This window comes from Bacillus rossius, assembly GCF_032445375.1.
Source record: "Bacillus rossius redtenbacheri isolate Brsri chromosome 4 unlocalized genomic scaffold, Brsri_v3 Brsri_v3_scf4_2, whole genome shotgun sequence".
NCBI lineage: Eukaryota > Metazoa > Arthropoda > Insecta > Phasmatodea > Bacillidae > Bacillus > Bacillus rossius.
The window spans coordinates 10,042,033-10,057,624 of record NW_026962011.1 but is presented as its reverse complement, the minus strand read 5'-3'; the positions used below and the strand labels follow the sequence as shown (position 1 = coordinate 10,057,624).

At 39.9% G+C, this 15,592-nt stretch overlaps 1 protein-coding gene across 5 annotated transcripts in view; it reads left to right on the top strand.

The window, feature by feature from the left end:
• Nucleotides 1-15,592, top strand: part of LOC134541907 (endoribonuclease Dicer-like) — a 224,263-nt gene that overhangs the window by 158,947 nt on the left and 49,724 nt on the right. For all 5 annotated transcript variants that reach the window (XM_063385650.1, XM_063385649.1, XM_063385646.1 and 2 more), the window contains exon 22: nt 5,323-5,608. In XM_063385650.1, coding sequence (XP_063241720.1) covers nt 5,323-5,608 — 286 coding nt within the window. The remainder of the gene's footprint in view (nt 1-5,322; nt 5,609-15,592) is intronic.

Here is a 15,592-nt window from a genome sequence, read left to right as displayed (position 1 = left end):
TTTTGTGATGGAAATGCAAACCATTTCTTGAAGTAGCCAGTGGCATTGCAGTTAATCCTAAAAAGTTTCAGTTCTGCAATAAATTAAATTCTCGTTATTTGTACAACCCAAAAAGGTTAAAAATGTAACTTTGGCAGCTAATTATGCAAAAAGTATGCAACTATATATATTTTTCATTTCGTGAAAGTTAAACGATTGAAAATGTCTAAAAGTTGATCAGTGATTAATATAAATCTAAAATCATGACCTGGAACGGGTCATACACCCTTAATTATACTGCAAGAGTGTCTGTAAACCAATGTCGTTACACTGGGAATGAAATTATACCAATTTAAATGATACCTAGAATTCACCTTTTAAGTCCCTTTGCCTTTTTACGGTATTTAAGTTTGAGCATCTTTGGTTTGGTAATTCATTATTATACCTATCACGATAGAGTTTCCAGGACTGTCGGTAAATTTAGTATGCTAATATATTTTTTTGCGCACTTGCCAAATGTTAGACCAGTCGATGCGCGTCTGTTAAACTTAATTTCTTTACACTCTCAGTATCAGTATGTCAGTGGTGACGCGTACACGGGACTGGCGTAGTGAGTGCGGACGTGTGCAGCTACCCCGGTATAAGGGGAGTTGGCCACATTATGAAAATGGTGCACGCTCTTTACCAAGGAACGGATCTCATATTTTGTGCATTCATTAATCTTTGAACTGAATATACCTGTTTGTTATTGTTTTCTTACGATCGGATTGTTTTGTATTTTACATTTCTCACATTAAAATTGTATTGAAAATTGTTCTGTTGCATAAAGTTGTTTGTAAAATGAAACAAACAAGCAACAATTTCTGATTTACTTTTTATTTACATTTCTTCGCGGTAAAAAAAAGTGTACTGGAAAATAAAGGGCTAACTCTCTTGAAGATAGTTTGTATTTTGCTTCTATTTTTTATATTGATTTTTATACTCAAGTATTTAAAGTTGTTTGCAGTTTGTATTTTTGTAATAAAGAGGGAATGTATATAGTTAAAAACTAATTTATGTTATTTGTAATAATTGTTACTTAATGGGAAAATATTTTTCCCTGGAGTATCGAAATTATCGAAAGTATCGAGCTGAAAAAACAATACAGAATCGAGTATCGAAAGTGTGGTATCGCCCCACCTCTACTCTCTGACAATACTATCAATATTATCTGGCATGTGAGACAAGGTCAACTTTTCAATTAATTTAAATTTTCACCTTCGTATAAGATGTATCCACATGAGACCACTGGAATTTGTCGACAAACAGTTTTATAAATGCAAAAGAGTATATGGGGGGGACGACTAGTTTTAACTATCTTGCTTTTCAATTCTAGCATAACGTATAACATGATCGTTACATCACACCAATACTTGGAGGCTGTAAATATGTATGCAAGGATAAAAAATGAACTCAAGCTAATCAATTCATTCTAAAAATTTCAGTAACCTATGAAAAATGTAAAAAGAAAATTTGAATGGCTTACCAAAATTTACAAAATAATTCAACAAAACTGAAATTAAAAGTACTTGTATATTTACTATTTATGTACATGATAAGTAACAAACATCTACATACTGTTGCGACTTATAATGTGGGGAGAACTGGGTTCGTAAGGGATAGCCCAATTAATTTTTATTACAGTTTTATTGAATACTAATATTTACATTAATAATAAATAATTATACAGTAGAATCTCGTTATAGCGAGAACACGGCTATAACGAGGTATTTTTGAGGAATTTACGGCATGATCGCTTGAAGCGCGCTTTTGTTATTTGTCTGCTTTATCTCCACCCCTCTCGCTCGCCACTAGACATCTTGCCGTTGACGCCTGTCATATTCTTCAGCCTTGCAGTCGCCACCAAGTGCGTAGCTTTAAAAATAGAATCCCGTCCTTTCTTTTTTTTTATCAAACTTCCGTTAGTTATCTGTGCCGTGTGTAGACAATGTTTGAGATTGGAACAGAAACAACGTAAGAAAGTATTTTTTACAAATTAGAAATATGTATGTTTTTGTTTTTATAATCGCCTATATTTTCACGTTTTTTTTGTTGTTATCTTAAAAGAGATAATATTAAAAAGCCGCTCTAATGAGATTTAATTGTTTATTGGTTAACATAAACTATTATTGTTTATATTCTATTTATTATTATTTACGCGACGTCATACTGCACGCGTACGCAATACGACTGGATTCGTTGCTGCAACATAACTTAGCAAATTATGCGGTATCAGAAGTAACGAGTAACGTAACGATAGTAACGAGTACTAATTGTTATAGTAACGAATACATACGGGTCCACATTTTTTCGTTACTTTTACACCTCTATTAGGCACTACCGTATTTATTTCCGAATCGCTAGGACAGTTTTCTTGTAACTTTTGTTTCGGTCATTTGTTGGGGTATTTGTCCGGGAAAGGGCTGGTGATGGTTTGAGTTTAATCCCAAATTTATTTTCTAAAAAAGTTGACAGGTTTCTTTAAATGAAAAAAGTATAGTTTTCCAGCGAATATTTTGTTTGAGGCGTACGTGCGTTGCCGCAGCTGCACTCCTGCTTTTTTGTAAGGAATTAAATTGTCGCGCTACACTAGCACCACCTGTTAGCTACATCCCGAACCAACATGGCCGCCAGCAGACAGCCCGCGTCGGCAATAGATAACAGGACAATGCTGCGTCGGCCGCGGGCTGAGATGCTATAATTACGTGGCGTGGTAGGGTATTCTGGTTATTTTGACGCAATCGGTGATCGCATCCGTACTTATGGGGTATCGTTTTAAAGAGAATTCACACATCTGCTCACAGAAATTAAGATTTCGTTAATATAACCTGTTATTTTCCAATTATACAGGTTTAAACACAATTTTTATGCTATTTTCGGTTAATTTTTATTTTTTGGAGGCCAAAATTTGTCCAATTCGGTTATAGCGAGGAACAAACCCGGAACCGTGACACCTCGCTATAACGGGACTCTAGTGTAGTTGAAAATGTCCAATCTCAAATCACTGGCAATTAAAAATGTGTATTCTCAAGTCACTCAATGTCTTGTCAAGTTCTGCAGTTCTCACTCCTCACAGGAGCTAGGCTCAACACTGGTTCGCCCCTTACCTCATGCCTGTCCACACACACAGTCTCACACTACTCAGTCGCCACACTATCACAATTCAGTCAAAGTCCGTGTTGCGCCACTCTCAGGAGGGGTCTCTCACCCTCTTCGCCTTGTCGCACATCCTTTCGCTCGGAATCCGCTCGGAACTGTTGCTGAACTCGCCGCAGAACTCTCGCCACATTCCTCGCAGAACTCTCCGTCGCAAAAAAAAATCAGTCTACAAACTCTCACGTGGACTCGTAACTCACAGCACTTACAGCACTCACAGCACTCACAGCACTCACAGCACTCACCATCCCCCGCAGAGGCCAGTGTTGCTGCTTAAGTACTGTGGCACCTTTCTCAAACTGACGAGAGTGGCTGTGACGAGTCTCGTCATCCCGGGATGACCCGACGCCCCAACAGTCCAGAAGAGCAGCGTCAATGCACGTTGCTCCACGCGGCGGCCCGTGGAAATCCCAAGGCCGCTCAGCAGTAGATAACAGCGCGAGGCAGGATGATGTGCGGGGAGCGGAAAGGGGGGAAGAGGTAGTGACAACCCTTGTAATCCGGCCAGGCGCGCATGGCATGCCTTACGTCAATGGATTGCGCATGACGTCAGTGGCTGTGCGGGGCCACCAGCCAGCCACAAACCTGGCATCATGGTCTGGTCTCTCGCGTTTGTAACAATATGTATAGAATATATCAATTTTTAGTGCAATGATCTAATTTTGTAAGGGGAAAATGGATTTCGATAGTTTCATATCTAAACCCTCCAGCAATGCAGGAGAACATCTTTTCTAGAAAAAATATCTAAAATTCTCTTTTGAAACTTCCTAACATATTGTTTGAGAGAGCACTGTGATATATGAGTTAGGTACTACAAATGGTAAGAACGGTTGGCTGGGTTAGCTACATTAAAAATAACTTCAAAATTGTTTGAATGGTAAGCTACACATATTAATATTATATAAAATAGTAATTTGTAGGTGAGGTTAAAATAGCTGCCTTAGAAATTTGTATGTCACAGTATTTTTAGTGTAGCTATCCCAACCTGATTGTTCTCACAATTTCATTAACGTAATCACTCATTAATACAGTGAACTACTGATTAACTAGATGAAAGTATCGCAGCACCCTCTTAGAGGAGGACTCCAAAAGTCATGAAGTATAAAATTGGTTTTTCTTCAAGATTATCTCCCTAAACTTCATAGCCTTACTAACTATTTAGTATTTTTTTCTCCCAAGAAACCAGTTGATATTTAAAATATTGCTATTCATAATCTAGCAACATTTGTAATCAAATATACATGTTTTTGGAATATTCTTATATTTTTCTCCAATGTAAACATTGGACATGTTAACATGTTATTTTTATTATTAGTTTATCATAAATCTGTGTTTATTTAAATCTTATGTGTGTTAACATGCCAGATTATATTGTCATAGAATTGAGTTTGCATAATTTGAGTGATCCGGTACTTAGCCAGATATGTTTTATCTAGAGTTTCCATTTTGACTCTTAATCTTTGGTTTTCATTTCTGTACATATTTTTCCTGTTTGATTAAATATTCCATTTTTAGATATGATAGGCATCAATCCACATTTCATTATATTCACCTACACCTTTACTAAGCTCGCCAAATAAGACTTTCTGAGTCCTCCATAGTTTCTCTTAGGAAGGTTGTACCTTGACCAGAAAATGAACTTGAATAGTAGTTTTTCTTCAATAATCAGAAAGAGAAATATAATGTTGAGTCTAGTCTTCAGACGTTGCAAGATGTCTCCCGTGTGTGGGATCAGGCATTGCACGGACTTTATGCAGAATGAAAAAGCTTCATTTAGGGGTATTGGGGTAGTTTTTTCTAAATCTCTGGAGACTGTGATTTTTGTCTTAGTTTGATCCAAGGCAAATTGTGCAAAATTTCACATATTCAAACAAAAATCAATTTTATTAAAGTAAAAAATATATAATTTTTATATAGTACATATTTAGAACCTCTGAGGTTACACAATGTTCTTTTTATGTTTGTCCAGATATGTAAACAAATTTTCCTCTTGTTTTGAACGTTAATTGTGCAAGATTTTATCAAGCTGAAGGTAAAATCAAAAAACCGTATAAAAAAAATGAACCCGCACTCTGTTCTTTATATGTTTATTTTGTTGAAGGACATAATGAAATCATGCAAAGTAATACGGGTCTTGTTGGTGTGCAGTCCAACGGGCTAAGGTGCGCGCTGGAGGTTGTGCGCTGGCTGAGGGTGCTGCCTTACGACAAGGCCAGCCCGGAGTTCCTGTTCGACTCCCCGCCCGCCCCCGCCAAGCTCGGGGAGGGCACGGTGGAGTTCCACCTGAAGACTGCTCACCTCTTGGAGCAGCAGCTGCAGTACAGCTTCAGGGACAGAGCATATCTGCTGCAAGCCCTGACGCACCCGTCCTACATCACCAACACTGTCACCGAGTGCTACCAGAGACTGGAGTTCATTGGTGATGCCATCCTGGGTACGTTCTGGCACATTCCCCAAGAACATTGTTGAGTCGTTCTTCCCGAACTGAGACCTTGCCATGTGCTGTTAAGTATTGACCAAAGTTAGTACAGTAAGTCCTCTATTTACGTCGTACCGATTTACGTCGTTTCGGATTAACGTCGCTAAAGTTTGAGTACTCATGTTTGAATTTAAGTTGTGGCCGATTGACAATAACGTCGTTTACAATGACCGTAAATCTTTATTTTAACCAAAACACCGTATATAATTCGTTTATAATTATTTGTTTCCTTCGGTAGTTAATTTATGCTACGTAGCGTAAGCTACACGTTCACCGCCTTATCTTATCATACATCATGAGGGACGCTTCCTGCTCTCCGCGCTGTGATGCAATACTACCAGCCCGCCCGCTCGGCCACCCACGTATCTCGCACGTATCCCGCAACGACACAGCATTTTCTCCTACCCCAGTAGGGGGAGCACGCCGGTTCTGGGACAGTGTCAACAAAGGACAGGTGCTTGTCTGAGCACGTGGGGGGGCGTGGCACCACGTGGTCGGGTGGGCGTGGCACCACGTGGTCGGGTGGGCGTTGCCGTGCGCCACGTGGAGGGTCCGCAGGGGTTTGTTGACGTCACGTGGAGGGGGTGGGGCGTATCGATCGTGAGCCAACTTCGGTAGGATCGATATATCTCGTCGGGTAACTTCGGGCGTGTTCGTTGCGGAGGGGGAGTTGGATGGTGAGGGGGTGTGTGTATGTTTCTAAATGAGGGAGGCAGGTAGCGCTAGTGTCGCGCGCCGGAATTATTTTTACAAGTATAAAAATGTGAGGGGTGGCGACGGTTGGATTCGAACCTTCGTTTCTGGATCGTTAGTCCGTCACCCTAACCACAGGACCACGAGACCTTATTGGAGAAAATAATTTCAGATGTTGTATATATATGCTTATAAAATATTTTTTTAAAGAGAAGGTATATACAATAGAATCTCGTTATAGCGAGCACGGTAATAGCGAGAACACGGCTATAACGAGGTATTTTTGAGGAATTTACGGCGTGAGAGCTTGTAGCGCGCTTTTGTTATTTGTCTGCTTTTTCTCCACCCCTCTCGCTCGCCACTAGACATCTTGCCGTTGACGCGTCACATTCTTCAGCCGTGCAGTCGGCACCTAAGTGCGTGGCTTAAAAATAGAATCCCATCCTTTCTTTCTTTTATCAAACTTCCGTTAGTTATCTGTGCCGTGTGTAGACAAAGTTTGAGATTGGAACAGAAACAACGTAAGAAAGTATTTTTTTTTACAAATTAGAAATATGTATGTTTTTGTTTTTATAATCGCATATTTTCACGTTTTTTTTTTTTTTGGTTATCTTAAAAGAGATAATATTAAAAAGCCGCTCTAATGAGATTTAATTGTTTCTTGGTTAACAAAAACTATTAATTATCAAATATTGTTAATTGTTTATATTCTATTTATTATTATTTACGCAACGTCATACTGTACGCGTACGCAATACGACTGGATTCGTTGCTGCAACATAGCATGTTATGCGGTATCAGAAGTAACGAGTAACGTAACGATAGTAACGAGTATTAATTGTTATAGTAACGAATACATACGGTTACGCATTTTTTCGTTACTTTTACACCTCTAGTCGGCACTACCGTATTTATTTCCGAATCGCTAGGGCAGTTTTCTTGTAACTTTTGTTTCGGTCAGTTGTTGGGGTATCTGTCCGAGAAAGGGGTGATGATGGTTTGAGTTTAATCCCAAATTTATTTTCTAAAAAAGTTGACAGGTTTCTTTAAATGAGAAAAGTATAGTTTTCCAGCAACTATTACGTTTGAGGCGTACGTGCGTTGCCGCAGCTGCACTCCTGCTTTTTTGTAAGGAATTAAATCGTCGCGCTACACTAGCACCACCTGTTTGCAACATCCCGAACCAACATGGCCGCCAGCAGACAGCCCGCATCGACGATAGATAGCAGGACAATGCTGCGTCGGCCGCGGGCTGAGATGCTATACTTACGTGGCTTGGTAGGGTATTCTGGTTATTTTGACGTAATTGGTGATCGCATCCGTACTTATAGGGTATCGTTTTAAAGAGAATTCACACATCTGCTCACAGAAATTAAGATTTAGTTAATATAACCTGTTATTTTTCAATTATACAGGTTTAAACACAATTTTTATGCTATTTTCGGTTAATTTTTATTTTTTGGGGGCCAAAATTTGTCCAATTCGGTTATAGCGAGGACACGGTTATAGCGAGGATCAAACCCGGAACCGTGACACCTCGCTATAACGGGACTCTAGTGTATTTTATTTATAGTGCTAAACGTGAAATTTAAAAACGGGCAGCCGCCATGTTTATTTTTTTTATAGTGCTAGTCAGCAAATTTAAACGGCGGGAAATTTAAAAAAACGGTCGGCCGCCATGTTTATATTTTTATAGTGTTAAGCGGTAAATTTAAACGAGGCGCATCGGCTGCTATGCGGCCGCCATGTTTATTTTTTTATAGTGCTAGTCGGCCAATTTAAACGGCGGGAAATTTAAAAAAAAAATATGTATAGTGTCGGCTGCTAGTCGGCCGCCATGTTTTATTTTTTTTTTATATTGCTAAGCGGGAAATTTAAAAAAACCGGCCGGCCGCCATGTTTATTTCAACAGTTGAAAAAAAAAATAATTTTGACTGCTAGGAAGTAACAAGAACAGCCAACTTTGAAAAAAAAATTAAATAATATTATATGTATGACAATCGATTGCTGAAAGTCGCCATCTTGTAGTACAGCATACCAGGCCGCCGTCTTGAAGCATAGCATACCAGGCCGCCATCTTGTAGCACAGCATACCAGGCCGCCATCTTTTTTTTCTTCCCCATTTATAGTCATTGGTTTTTTTCATTTCTCTCAAGTTTGAATATAAAAGAAAGTATTATTTCGTCAGCCACTACTCTATGACTATAGTAGTAGTAGTAGTAGTAGTAGTAGTAGATGCCAATTTTTGAAGAAAAAAAAAACACACACACTGAAGTGTAGCCATGTTTTCTTATAGTACTAGACCAGTATAGTCATAGTATGCTGAATTTGGTGTGTAGCATGTCTGTCTATAATAATAAATAAAAAAAGCTATAGGCATTACTTATGGTTATAGCGTGTTATGATAAAAAAATTATTATACTTTACGTATTTCAGCGAATTCAAACACATTTGTTGTGTTAAAGACATAATGTTCTCTCGGAGTGTGTGTATATTGTGGAAATGAAACATATATACAGTAGTATTAATTACTTAAAAAAATAATATTATTTATAATATATATATATCACCAAATTTTATTTTAAAAAAAAAAGTATGCTTATTACGTTACTTGTCATATAAAAGAAAAGGTATGGTGCATTTATAGGCATTATATAATTTAAAAAAAAAAAATATTAAAATATATGTTTTCCCAAGGGGTGTTGGAGCCGCGCAGACGATGATGGCGCGTACACCCAACGGCCCTTTTCCTTCATCCACCCCCCAGTGTAATTTTTTTTAATTAAATAATGACTCATACACTGGCGCCCCGCATAGGGGAAGCCGCTCGCAGAGGGGTGGCGGCTGCAACCGTTACTTCTTCGAACCCTTCGTCGCCCATTGTCAATTTTTTTATTTAAATAATGACTCATACACTGGCGCCCGCATAGGGGGAACGCGCCGTTGCGACACGTGTGCGGCGAGTCTTCACCCCAACCCTTGCAAGGGTCTCCAGACAGTTGCGATTAGAGTCTGTTAAGGTCGGTTCACTCCATCAGTCTTCCAGATCGCTTCTAGAAATCCATGTTTTTACTGATTCTGGGAATCCCTTCCAGCTGACTAGAAGACGTGTAGGTAGTCGCTTGTGGATTTTATTAATTAAATAAGTGTCTATATACTTCGTCACTTGAATTTCTTGATAGTAAAAACCGCCCTTGATTTCATTTCCATCTAGATCAGACAAGTAGTATGTTCTAGGATAACTGTTGCGTATTTTTATCACCTTAAAAATCTCGTGGGACCAATTTACGGAATAACCTTTTGCAAATAAATCCTTATTTCTTGAGATACGTACATGATCTCCGACACTAGCTTTAAGTCGCCTGTGATCTATTTTTTTCACAACATTGTAAACCGTTTTAAGAAGAGAATTATCTTTCACCTCGTTGGGGCTCATACCGATAGTCCTATGAAATCTGCCGTTGTATATTTCCATAACTTTTGGTAAGAGCGGTAGCCATTTATAGTTTCCCTGAGCGCTCATTTCCGTAAACAAAAGCGATTTTAAACTTCTAATGAAGCGTTCAACTACCGAGGCCTTCAGCTCGCTGTTGGTTGAATAATGGTTGATTCCGTGTTCTTTCATCAATGTCTGAAATCTTCTGTTATAAAATTCCGTACCGCGGTCTGAGTGCACGTGAGTGAAACATCCAGAATCCTTTAGAATACGTTTCATAGCTAAAGCCACAAGCTCCGCAGTTTTTTTCAGTACCGGAACCGCGTAAGCCCGCTTGGAGTAAACATCAATCGCAACCAATATATATCTGAATCCTTTATTCGCACGGTGATAAGGTTGCATTTCCACCAAATCGATCTGTAAAAGATCGCCGAGACCATGAGTGATTACACGTCTCCGAGGAAAGACTTTGCGTGCGCTTTTGTGAAGTTCAAACGCAATACCGCGTCTGGCAGTCATTTTTTTTTTACTTAATTTTTTTTAATGTAGCCTGATTCAATGAGTTCTTCTAGTATGGCCAACACTTCATTGGAATGGCTCGTGTTCCCGGATTGTTGCGATGCAAGTAATAATCTAAGCCGATCACATAATTCATTTACCGAGTTCCAGTAAACATATTCCTTTCGACGATTTAAATCTAGTTTTTCAACTAAACCACTGCCTTCATGGGAAGCAATGACAGGACAAAGATCCTTAATGAGCCCGAAATTTTCATGATCGGTGTTTTTATATCGTTTAGATGACGCATCATTCCTCTTATAACACGCGCTAGTAGACCGCAGCAAGCGTGTGTATTGACGCAATGCTGCTTCTGAATACACCTTAGGTTCTTTCGAAAACAATAGCTCATATAATCCCGGCGAAGGTTGTATTAGTTCATCATCTATGCGAAGTAAATTATTAGGTAGGAAAAAAACTTCAGTATTTCCCAAGAACCAGCGATTCTTGCGTTTGTAAATTCCGTAGGTCGTATCGTTTATTTTAGAATTGAATGCGGTTAGGTAGGACCGGGCTTCCTCACCCAACGGCTCACGTGACGCAGCCGAGCGTTTACCGGAATGAACAATCAGTGGTAAATCATCATCATCTTCTTCTTCTTCACCTTCGCTGGAGAAAGTCTTAATCTCAGGTTTAGCGATAGGTGTAGCGGATTCTTTTTTCACCTCCGCCGATAAATTATCCGCGGCAGCAGAAGAACTCTCGAGACGCGATGTGATCGGTTTGAATACCTGTTCATTAACTTCATCCCGCACCAGGCGCGCGCGTTTGGCCAGCAAATATTTTTCACGAACGTTTTGTATGACGTGATGGAGCTTTCTTGCTTCTGAAGCCATGACTGACTCATGTCAGCGTAAATAGAGGCTTTTATACATTAATTATGCCTTTGAAGCTCAGTAGCTGTAGTGGGTATAATGGGAAGCTCAACCGGTAGGGTAATATGCGGAAGCGGATTTGAAGATGGTCTTACACCAGACAAATTCACCGACGAACCTCTTAAAACCGGAAGCGATACAGATGGTACACCAGACAAATTCACCGACTGACCTCTTAAAACCGGAAGCGATACAGATGGTGACTGTGCCGGCTGGTTTTCAGGTCTGTCCGCTAGCTTCCTTCCCAATAGTTTATACAATAGGTCTAGACGATTTCTCATTGCATTCAAGCTTTGATTAACGATATGTGGAAACTGAGAACATGAATTAGCTCCACTAACGAGACTATCAATTTTAGCCTCAAAACTCGATAGAGACTCCTTAATAAATTTAGCAGTATCTTCGCGTAGAGAACTCATCAAAGTATTAATTTGAAATTCCATACCGGACACTATTTCCTTACTTACAAGCTTCGGTTGCTCGCCCACGAGTGTTAAAAGCTCTGTAAACGTCGCGCGATCCGTGGCATCAACCTGCCTTAGGTACGCAGTCGTATCAGATTGTTTTTCGTTTGTAGACACCAAAGCATTTTTGATTGCTTCAAAGTGTTGTTTGTGTATATATAAATCCTCGTTGTGTTTAGTCAGAAAAAGATTCTTTAGCTCGCTAAAGTTCCTATTGCAACCACCACTTGACAGAGCCTTCAACAGCTCTAGAATCTTGGCAAATGACTCGCGCGTATCGCTATCTGCCTGACGCAAGTAACTTCCCATTCCCCTCTGCAAGTCACGTGACGAGCTAACGAGATCCTTCACATCCGTAAAAATAACTTTCAGCTCATCACTACTTACAGATACCAGATTTTTCAACTCATTTAAAACTTCCTTCTCGGGTAAATTTCCTCAAATTTTATCTAAAACATCTGTACTCTTCTTTTCAAACTGATGTAGATACGTTAGCAAATTGTTATTAAGATCCTGTGCGTATGAGAGACTGTTTTTTAGTAGACCAAAGTCTTTTTCTAAATTATTCGCCATCGTACTAATTGCATGTGCGGTGGCACCGGAAGCTACATCTACGTAATTCTTTGTGGCAGCATCTGCCGCGTCACGTGGATCGCCTACACCGCGCAAACGTTTCCCGCCAACCTGACAGTGCCCATCTTCCGTAAGAGTCAGACATGACTGTCGCCGACGTTTATTCCCGCCGCTCCCAAATTTGGAGATGCCCAAGTTCATTCTTCACGAAGGTAACAATATGAAGTGATCGAAGCCACAGCGATAACGACCTTTTTGTAGAGGAAAATCCTTACCTATTACTAGGAAACCATAACCATCATTGCTATTCCAACAGCGAGCACAAACATCTTTACATTTATCGAATGACATGTCGGTTGTGACGTGCTCGTGGTAAACATGTTGAAGATTTAGAAGATCCATTTTAAATAAAATTATCAAATTAGCATTATCCCGAACCAACTGTTTTCGGGTTTGGCTATACGTTTGAATTAAATAAAAACAATCGCACAATAAATGTCGCCCCATGGAAAAATACTGTTGAACTATTGCCTGTTTTTCGCACCCGATGTCATCGAAAATTATAATCGAATTGGGTAGCACTTTGCTTGGCGGCACTACCTCTTCATTTTCACGAAATAGAAAAAATTTAATACCTTGAACATGAGACAATACCTGCGCCAAACGTTTATATTTTGGTTGTTCTATGCTCTTGCTATACAAATAAATATTCTCGAAACGCACTCCGTTAGGATATTGTATAAGCGAAAGTAAAATACATGTTTTCCCGCTGTTTGAAGGTCCGGCAATTATACATCTTATGGTATTTGGCAACAGCGGTCCGTGGCGTTGTTCCCGTTTGCTTATAAAATCATCGTGAATAATTTCGATCGGAAGACTGTCATGTTGAGGGATTACTTCCATTGTTACAACTGAAGCGTAAAAAGTATAAAACCGTCTTATTTATACCCCCCAAAGTCATTAAGCTGATATGCGTCGTGCTGGAAGGAGGGTGAAGGGTAAAGGTCTTATTAACTCTGCCATAAATAAATTACCTTTCGAGCTACATTTGCCAACTTATCAGTACTGTGGGCCCGGTACAAAACTTGAAAAACGTTTAGCACGCGGAGACCCAGGCAAAAATCAATTAGATAGAGCGTGCAAAGAACACGATATTTCATACGCAAATAGTAACGATTTGGAGAACAGACATCAAGCGGACCGTATTTTAGCACTTGAAGCTAAACAAATTGCACAGAACCCTCAAACTAAGCTAGGTGAAAAGATCGCGGCTTGGAGCGTAAGTAAAATAATGAGTGTTAAGCGTAAACTAGGAGCCGGCATAAGAATCACAAAGAAAAAAAATAAGAAAAATAAACGTGATAAAAAGGGCGGTGTTATACCATTTCTATTTCCAGCTCTGGCAGCGCTCGGTTCTTTGATCGGAGGCGCAGCCGGAATCGCAAAGAGCGTGACAACCGCTAATAATCAGACTAAATTGTTGCAACAAAATGCACAACATCACAGACGTATTCAGGCCTTAACAAATCGAAGCAAAAATGGTGCGGGGCTTTTTTTACGACCATTCAAAGCCGTTGGAGGAGGCGTGGAAGGACGCAGCTGCCGCAACCGCCGCAGCCGCCGGAAGCGAAAAGGGGGAAAGGGAAGGGTGGGATGCTATTAACCCTCCTGCCACACGACCCCACGCGGGGAAGGGTCGCTCTCGCCGCAGCGACTAAGAAAGCAGTAAAAAAAAATGAGGAAAGGGTGATTTTAGCCTTGCCTCACAGACCGCTAACTACGACGGATTTAGAAAATGCGGTATTCAAGTTGAAAATCAAAAATTTCCGAGGTGTTTTCATGAGAGATAACTTACCTTTAAAACCGAAACAGTACGAGTGCGGGATAATTAATCTAGATGTATCGACAGGAAAAGGAACTCACTGGGTTGCATATAAAAAGTCTGGCAGCACTGCGCTGTATAACGACAGCTATGGCGACCTAGACCGCCTCCGGAAGTAAGAAAGTATCTGAAAGGCACGATGTTAAGTTACAATTACGATAGACAACAGACGATCAAATCGTGGAATTGCGGTCATTTATGTTTAAGATTTCTCGTGTCCGCGTATAAGAAGCAAAATAAATAATTTCAAACAGCACAGATACACCAGCCATTGACGCGTACAGTCTATACCAGAGTGCAACCTATCCTGGTGATCCATACTGTAGTGCAAGCTAACCTGAAATGTCAATTTCACTTATATTAACGGGAAAAAATTCTGAATTACGGTCCGTATATTTTCCACCCCTTGACCTTACGAATGGAGAGTGGCAGATTGGGCTAATCGACTTTCAAACATACCATTCCATTCCGAACGTTGACGAAAAAAACAACAAATTCCGTTTTTCGAAAAACAATGGTCCTGTGTCTCAAATTATTCTTCCCGTCGGAAGTTATGAAATTTCCGATTTGGAAAGTTACATCGGAGATCTGTTACCACACGATGCGACATTTATTTTGAGAGGCAACCCTAATACATTGCAATGTAATATGCATAGTAATTACGATATCAATTTTACAGGAAGCGATACGATCGGAAAAATGCTCGGTTTTGAACCTAAAATTTACGTGGCAGGTCGAATGCATGAGTCAACACAACCGGTCAATATTTTCCCTGTATCGGTCATACGTATAGATACAAATATCGTGGGCTCCAGCTATTTAAACGGACAACCTAGCTTGAGCATACACGAGTTTTACCCCAGCGTCCCGCCTGGTTATAAGGTCATCGAAGTACCTAAATCTGTCATATACGTTCCGGTGATCGTTAAACGAATACACGAGTTGTCTGTGAGGATAGTTGACCAAAACGGGAAGCTCATCGATTTTAGAGGCGAAGAAATAACGTTACGTCTGCATTTAAAAAAAATATGGGAGTGAATTACTTTGGCATTCATAAAGGCTCCGGCGGTTTCGAAGGCAGACCCAGTAGTCAGCGAGACGCCAAGCGGTTAACACGTAAAAATATACGCTTTCTCAAGAAACTAGGATTCAAAGTATTCCAAAATGGATTCCAGCATTCTCCAAGTCGACCAGCCAATTCAATTTGAAAATGATATCACGAAAACGGAAATACATAGCTACCGGCCATTCATTTCGGGTCCTTATGATTTAAATTCCGAGATACGTATCGCAATCCAGAATTCTGATATTTATTGTCTGCCTTGCAAAAGCCTGTTAAGAATCCGCAGAAAATTCGTCAAACCGGATGGCCAGGCCGCTACATACGCAATAATTGTCAGAAATGGAATTTTACACATGTTTAACAGAATTGCGTACGAGGTAAATAATTTACAGATA